Below are 8,274 nucleotides of genomic sequence, written 5' to 3'. Positions count from 1 at the left end.
CGGGGGGCGGGACGTGGGCGTGCCCGGCGTGCGCGCGGCGGCGAGCGCGCGGCGGGGGCGGGGCGGCAGCCGCGGGCCCACGCCGTAAACATACAAGATGGCGGCGGCGGCGGCGGCGGCGCCTGGGGCCTTGGGCGCCTTGCAGGCCGGCCGCGCTCGCTTGGTGGCCGCTTGCTGTGCGCGGCTCGGCCCCGGGTGGAGGCTGCCCGGCTCCTTGACGGGCCCGCGGGTCGGCCCGGCGATGTGGGCCCGGGGCTGGGCGCCCGTGGCCGGGGGCTCAGCCCCGCGGAGGGGCTACAGCTCTGAGGTGAAGACGGAGGACGAGCTGCGGGTGCGGTACCTGGAGGAGGAGAACCGAGGTGAGGGGCGCGGCGCTGGCGGCCGCGGGTCCTGGGAAGGGGTCGCAAGGTCAAGCGTCCGGGCTGACGTCAGCGTCTGTTGCGCGGCCCCGGTCGAGACCCCTCCCCTCCCCCACCCCAGCTTTGCACCCAGGTAGTGCTTTCAGTGCCTAAAGGTGTGCTCCGGAGCAGCTTACCTGTAAAAGTGGCCCCACTCAGCGCCGAAGACAGAAATGCAGCTTGCGCCCTCATCTCTAGACGAGCCAAGGTCAATAAACCGGGTGTGTGATATTTGCTTCCAGGTTTTGTGCTGGCTGTGTAATCTGTCAACTCAGATATCGGGGGTGGAGGTGGTGGCGGGGGGGGGGTGGCGGGGAGAGTTTCAGGAGCTGCAGTGAGAATGCACTTCATTCTGAAGAGCCTCACGTGTAAAGCTGTTCAGCCGCAGCAGGTTCTCCCCTAGTTTGTTTTAGAAAGTTAGTGTGGGGGACTGGATTCCGATTCCCTTAAACAATTTTCGGGCATGTTTTTGTGTTCCGGGTACGGCGCTAAGCCCTGGGGTCCCAGGTGTGGGTGATAACTGGTCTTGCCCTTGAGCTACCTGCGGCGGAGTGGACAGATGCATTGGCCATACAGTACCGCGGGGGGAGGGGGGGGCGGGGAAGGGCTGGGAAGGACGGAACTGTCTGCCTGAGCTCGGTTCCTTTCCCTTGCCCACTTGGGTCGCGAAAGGTGGAATAGCGGCTTGCCAGGGGACCATTTATTTCGACGTGTAGTTATCGAGCACCTATCATCTGTTAAGCAGACGCGCAAAAGGAGTTAAGTCATGATTGCTGTTAGTATCTTCCAGCTGAGTGAGGGAGATACTGCTGACCCAAAGGCTTTGCTGACTTTGAATTTGGGGAGAGCTGAATGGCTGGAATACCCCCAAGAGGCTTGTGATCAGTAATGTTTGCGGATTGGAGGACTTGACAGGGGGATTCTGAGCATCGAGTTAGGGTTTTCCAGATGAACTGGGTTCCCAGCCATTCCTTACTAGGCAATAGAATTTGGGAGTAGTGCGGGTTCTTAGGCAAACTCTCTCTGTGCCTCAACTTTCATGTGCTTATAATAGGAAAAATAATACCAATGTTGTATGGTGGCTGCGAAGATTAGATTAGGATGCTAATACAGATTGCCTACTAAGTGTCTAGCTCACAGTGGATGCTCATGGTGGAGTATGATGAGTTATTTCATTTGTTGTTTCTTACTCCAGCGACCAGAGCACGTTCAAAGACGTGGAACTGAACGTGTTGTGCTTTTTTGGGGGGAAATAACGTAGGGCACGTGGGGCCGTAGTGTAAGGACAGGCAGAATATTGAGAAATTCGGCTGGAAAGTAGATCGGGGCTGGGACGATTAGAGCATTTTTGGGTAAGTTTTTGGATCTTACTGGCATTTCAGTTATGTTAGGTGTACCTGCAGTACATTAGATACAGAGGTTGTCCATTCCGCCAGTAAGGTGCGCCCAGTTCTGTATCGTCTGTGTGATGGGGGAGCATGAGGCAGACGGAGGGGCAAAGCCCAAGGTAGCACCCCCCTGTCCCCACCCCGGGTGGGATCTGTGTGATACTCCTTGGACACTCCCAGCTACCGAAGAATGAAGGGAAGGGGTTTAAGTGCTTGCCATGGTGATGAGGGAAACTAAGGCAAATGAAAAATGAAATTCCCTTACTGCCTATGGCCCATTGACAAGTCCTTGAAACCAGCAGAGTGACCTCCCTCTACCCTTTGCTAGGGGCAAAAGAGAACCTTAGCTTAACATTATCCCAACCTCGGGGATCCTGTAAGTCTACTTCCTTTATCTCAACTGCCCCAAGATGTACGCTGGCAATCATACTCCCAGCCTATACCCCCCGCCCCAAAGAGGTCTCATGACCGAAAGGTCTCATGACTGAGGTTTTATTGAATAGTAATAAATGGCGTTTCCCTAGCAACAGCTAGCCCCTCAAGGTCCTGGAAACCTCGCTTCCAAAATCCTTTAAGAGACTTACTCTATCCCTGACCCCCTCCCAACCTGAGGGTGTATAGTGAGTTACCCATCAGGACCCCAGTGCAGCTCTTTCTGCCCATGGGTTCTGTCCCCATGCTTTAATAAAATCACCTTTTTGCACCAAAGATGTCTTCAAGAATTCTTTCTTGGCTGTCATCTCTGGACCCCACAAACCCCCATCACCCCAAAACTTCATCATATATGACTTAAATGAATGCAAGTTGAAAGTAAACTTTCACAAAATGACTGGAAAGTCCTTAAGTTAGGATCAACGGGATTAAGGAGAAGAAATCAAAGCATATGAGACAATTCAAGAAATTCAGATGTTTACAGTTACCCAAAGTGTAAAGATCCACTATTAGGAAATCATGGCTTCTTAAGAAAATGGACCCCGCTTCCTTTGAAAGTTGGCAGGGATGACCACTCAGGCTTGGCTAACATGATAAATGCTGTGCTTTACTGGTGAATAAGCAGTGCAAAGAGAAACATGAGGTCAAGGAATCCGCAGGTCGAGGAGTCTCCCGATGCCTTTGCTTCTCTTGGAGGCTCTCAGCAGCCTCTGACACGAGGAGCCGCAAATTGTCCTTTGCCCTCTTGAGGCTGGTGGCGGGGAGTGAGTGCAGAATATGTGAGCTATATTAGCACTCCTCTGCTGTCTGGGTTCTATGTTTGTTGGGGAAGCGTGGTTATATAATCACGTTTCCTTAGCAGTGATTTCTTGTACTGTTGTCCGGGGCACCAGGAGTTCTAGAACATCAGTCCTCGCCCTGGTCTACGAAGGCATCTCCTTAGGCCGGCTCCTGCCAGTCATTCTCCTTCCCCGTTTATTGTTCACACTGGTGCCTGGGGTTCCTGTTTTCTAGGCCAAGGATGACTGCTCTGCTCCATTAGAGACTTCTAGTGGCTCCCAGTTGCCTGCAGGCTCCTCTCCAGTCTGCCTTTAGCTGCGTCTAAGCTTTGACTTTTCCCGCTCCTTTCTTTCTGCTTTTGCATGCACCTCCTGGGATGAAATAACTTCTCTCTTCCCCTTTCTAAACTTCTCCCAGTCTGGCAAGCTTCTATTCATAATTGTGACCCATTTCAAGTTTTTTTTTTAATGTTTATTTTTGAGAGACAGAGACAGACAGAGACAGACAGAGACAGACAGCGGGAGCAGGGGAGGGGCAGAGAGAGAGGGACACACAGAATCTGAAGCAGGCTCCAGGCTCTGAGCTGTCAGCACAGAGCTCCTTGCGGGGGCTTGAACACAAGAACGGTAAGACCATGACCTGAGCCCAAGTCGGACGCTTAACCGACTGAGCCACCCAGGGGCCCCCATTGTGACCCATTTCAGAGATCATCTTTGTGAACCGCGTTGGAAAAACTTCTGGCAGAAATAGAACAAATAAGCAACTGTGTCATGCAAGGCATCCTTGATGCCTGCTCCTTACCGTTCATATGCAGGTTATCAAGACTTCCTGAGTGTCTTTGAAACCTTTCCACTTTCCTCCACGTGCTTCCTTACCAACACGGCTCTTGTCCGAGCCAGCACCGTCTCCCAGGCGGACTGTCGCCGGGTCGGCTGGCTGGTCTTCCGACATCTACTTACTTTTCATTTTCAGCAGATTGATTTCCGTCATGTATTTTTCTCATGTTTCTAACAACATATTTTCATACGTTTTATGGCTGGGAATTATGTTGATAAACATGTATATTAAGATGTATATATTTTTAAATCTTTACTGACCCATAGTCCCATACCACAAAATTCAGAGTGTACAGTTAGTTTCAGTGTGTGTAGAGAGTTGTGCAAACATCCCCACAATCCAATTTTGCAACATTTTTATCAGTCCAGAGAGAAGCCCTGTTTTCTTTAGCCACGACTCCCCATTCTCATACCCTGTGTCCCCCCAGAATAGGACCCATTTGTCTATTTTCTCTCTCAGTAGCTTTGTGTATGTTGGACATTTCATATGGGGAAATAATTTATGGTTTTTTGTGGACTTTTCCACTGAGCATTATGTTTTCAAGGTGCATCCCTGCGGTAGCACGTATTGTTACCTCATCTCTTTTTATGGTTCGATGACATTCCATTTTTTGGGTAGATCAGACCACAATTTGTTTATGCATCATTCATACACATTTCGGTTGTTTCCACTTTTGGGGTATTGTGGACAACGTTGCTTAGAAAATTCATGTACAGTTTTGTGGACGTTTCATTTCCATACGGTGGAATTGCTGGGTTCTCTGGTAATTCCGTGATTAGCATATGGATGAACTACCAGACTTTTCCAGCGTGGCTGCGGCATTTCGCATTCCCACCAGCAAGGCCTCAGGACTCCCCTTTCGGTACATCCTGGTCAATACGTGTGGTCATTGTGCTTTTTGATTGTAGTCCTCCTGGTGCATTGGAAGTGATATTTCCTTGTGGCTTTGTTTTGGAGTTCCCTAATGGTGCATGATGTTGCATATCTTTTCATGTGTTTTTTGGCCACGTGTGTATCTTCTTTACAGAAACATCTCAAATCTTTGCCCATTTTTTTTTTTACCTGGGTTTTTTGTCTTTTTATTGTTGAATTGTAAGAGTTTTTAATATATTATGGATACAAGTCCCTTATCAGATAAATGATTCGTAAAAAATTGTTTTTTTTCACTTAAAAAAATGTTTTATTTCTGAGAGAGAGAGAAAGAGAAAGAGAGAGTGTGCGCAGGGGAGGGGTAGAGAGAGAGAGGGAGACACAGAATCTGAAGCAGGCTTCTGGCTCCGAGCTGTCAGCACAGAGCCCGATGCGGGGCTGGAACTCAGGAACCGTGAGATCATGACCTGAGCTGAAGTCGGACGCTTAACCGACGGAGCCACCCAGGCGCCCCTATTTTTTTCACTTTTTAATGGTATATTTGGAAGAAGCTAGGTTTGTATGTGGTTTATCGGAGATATTCTTTCTGTCACTGGTTTTCAGTACTTTGTGTATTACATGTCCTGTAATTACATGTCCTGTTTAGTAACAATAGCTAAGTTATTGAAGTTTACAAAACTTCTAAAGTAAAAATATATGCACATGGTGGTAAAATTAAACAATAAAAGCACCGTGGGAGGGTACCACCCCTTTGTTTTCAAGACAGTAACCATTTCTTGCATTCTTGCTGTGAATGGTAGTCTTATCCACCGTTCTTATTTTTTATTCCATTGAATGGATATGCCACATTTTGTTTCTACTTTTTAGATATGAAGAATCCTGCTGAACACCAGTGTATAGCCATTTGTTTGAACATATGTGCTCCTTTCTCTTGGGTGGATACCTAGGAGTAGAATCAACGGGCCGTGTGTCGTTTTTGGAGGATCTGCCACGGGGTTTCCCACAGCAGCTGCACCATTTTCAGGTGTCACCAGCAGTGCCCCAGGGGTCCTGTTTCCCCACACCCTCGCCAGCACTTGTTTCCACGGTTTTCCATCGTGGCCGACCTGCTGGTGGTGAAGCGATGCCTCGTTGTGGTTTTGATTTGCTTTTCCCTAATGACAAATGATGTTGCTTGTTGGGCATTTGTGTATATCCCTTAGAAATCCGCATTTAAACCTTTTGCCCATTCGTTTATCTTTTTGTGGTGGGTAGTAAAAATTGTTTTATAATCTGGATATTAACCCCGTGTCAGATGTATGATCTGCAAATATTTTCTATTCTGCGCGTTTTTTTTTTTCACTGTTTCTTGATAGTTTTGATGAATTATGATTTATCTGTTCTGTTGCTTGTGGTTTTGTTGTCCTATTTAAGACACTGTTGCCTGGCCCAAGGTCCTGAAGATGTGGAACTGTGTTTCCTTCTGAGAGAGCCACAGTTTTAGCTCTCACACTATGTCTCAGATCTGTTTTGAGATAATTTTTACACGTGGTGTGAGGACCGGGTCCAATTTCATTCTTTTGCGGACTAATACCTAGTTGTCCCACTGCTATTTGTTGAAAAGACTGTTCTTTTAGCATTGCCTTTTCCACAAGCCAGGTGACCATAAGCGTAGGTGTTTATTTGTGGACTCGGTTCAATTCCGTTGGTCTGTATGTCTGTTCTCACGCCAGTAGCACACTGGTGTTTTTGTTTTTGGTTTTGTTTTGGTTTTTTTCTGTAGCTTTGTAGTAAGTTTTGAAATTAGGAAGTGTCCTGATTAAGTCCTTCAACTAAGACTTCAAACTTAGTTTTTCTTTTTCAAGATTGTTTTGACTCTTTGGGGTTAATTCCAATTCCATTTTCCTCTTTCCAATTCCATTTGATTGGTTTTGTATATTTTTTCAAATTATTGATACGTACAAAAATTCATATACAGAGGGAAGGACGTGACCTTGTGTAGTTCAGATATGTAATTGGAAAGAAAATGTACTATTTCTCAAGTTTTTAAAATTCTGAAGGTTTCAATATTTACATCTGTCCCTAATTCCGTGTGTGTAATTTTGTATTCTTTTACTTACAGGGGCTCCTTAAATTTTATAAACTTCAGGCCCTGCCAACCCTGGATTCCACCTGGTCACAGTTTCAAGATGCTCCTTTACATTTTCCAAATGTCTTCTAAGAGGTTTTTCATCCCATTGAGGTCTGCTGTTGTGAACAAACTGGTATTAGTGCTTTGGCCAGGCAGTTAATAGGGACGATATTTTTTAGGAGTATCTGTTAAAATTAAGAATGCACACCTAGACTTTCTACTTCTTGATACTTGTCAGAAATACTTACACACCTGTGGAAAGGAAACCTTGAAGAATGTTTATTGCAGCATTGTAGGATTTAGGAAAATTCAGGATTGTAGGACTTAGGACAGTTTAGGAATGGTTTGTTTTATTTTATTGCTTTTCTTTTCTTTTTTTAAGGAAAATTCAGGAACAGTTTAAATGCTCATCAAATGAAACTAAATAATGGAAATTCATTTCATAGAATGTTGTTCATTAAAAAGAATATCTTGATAAAGTTCTTTATGGCTGAATTAAGAAGATAAAGGAAATATGTGTGACCCATTTATGTAGATCAGCACCAGCAGAAGATACTCTCCGATCTCATTTATGTTCAATATCAACCATGACCAAAGCTGTAGCACACCACTCTTTATTTCTGTATGGAAATACATTTTCTAGAAGCTTCCATATCAACAGATCATGGTAATACTCTACTGCATCAAAGCGTGTTAGGAGGAACAATAATCATTGAACGCTTACGTTGTAAACTACGTCTGTTTTATCACTGATGCTCACTCACACCAGTCCCACAGAGTTGGGAACCATTCGTATCTCAACAGAGTAAGAAACTGAAGGTCAGGGGGGTTAGTTAAGTAACTTGCCCAAGGTCACACAGCTAGTAAGCATTGGCCTGGGAGTTCAGCGCTAGCAACCAGACCTCAGAGCCTGCGTTCTTAGCCTCTGTGTACCCTTAGAGTTGATACCTACGTGGATATCTCAAAGGCACGTCAGATTCACTTGAATTCAAAACCAAATTCGTGAACTCTCGCCCTTTCCACCCTCGCCTTGGTTCTTGTTTTTTTATGGTTCTGTCTTGAAATGTCGTCTGTCATCCAACAGCTGAAGTGAAAACCTCGTAGACGCTCCTAACACGTTCCGGTGTGGTCAGTTCTCAGTCCGGCCAATCACTAACTCACTGAAATTCTACTTCTTGAACCCTCTTGCTTCCTGTCCTGACTCTGTTGACCTCAGTTAAACCTGTTCTCTCTTGGCTGGACTGCAGCCCTCGTATCTTAACGGTTCTGGTTAGAAGTTACTGGAGCACCATTTACAGCATGTAAAGCATTTCGAATTGTACGTTTTTTATCGTTTGTCGTCCCTTCCTAGACTCGAGTTCCCTGAGGGCTGAGCACCGTAATGTCTATTCGACACAGCTGAATAAATGACGCGTCTAGTCTTACCCAGTGGGTTTTGTTCGTGAGGAAGTGGAAGCTT

At 46.1% G+C, this 8,274-nt stretch overlaps 1 protein-coding gene across 12 annotated transcripts in view; it reads left to right on the top strand.

Moving 5' to 3' along the window:
- The first annotated feature begins 55 nt into the window (after positions 1-55).
- Positions 56-8,274, top strand: part of AUH (AU RNA binding methylglutaconyl-CoA hydratase) — a 362,269-nt gene continuing 354,050 nt past the window's right edge. For 4 of the 12 annotated variants that reach the window (XM_045043296.1, XM_023243254.2, XM_045043300.1 and 1 more), the window contains exon 1: positions 61-359. In XM_045043296.1, the coding sequence (XP_044899231.1) occupies positions 98-359 (262 nt within the window). In that variant the 5' untranslated portion in view covers positions 61-97. Of the gene's footprint in view, positions 360-428; positions 620-8,274 lie in introns of those variants that run through there. The other 8 variants (XM_019815702.3, XM_045043302.1, XM_045043299.1 and 5 more) reach the window with 7 other exon arrangements.

This window comes from Felis catus, chromosome D4 (genome assembly GCF_018350175.1).
Source record: "Felis catus isolate Fca126 chromosome D4, F.catus_Fca126_mat1.0, whole genome shotgun sequence".
NCBI lineage: Eukaryota > Metazoa > Chordata > Mammalia > Carnivora > Felidae > Felis > Felis catus.
This window is presented reverse-complemented; position numbering and strand designations above follow the sequence as displayed.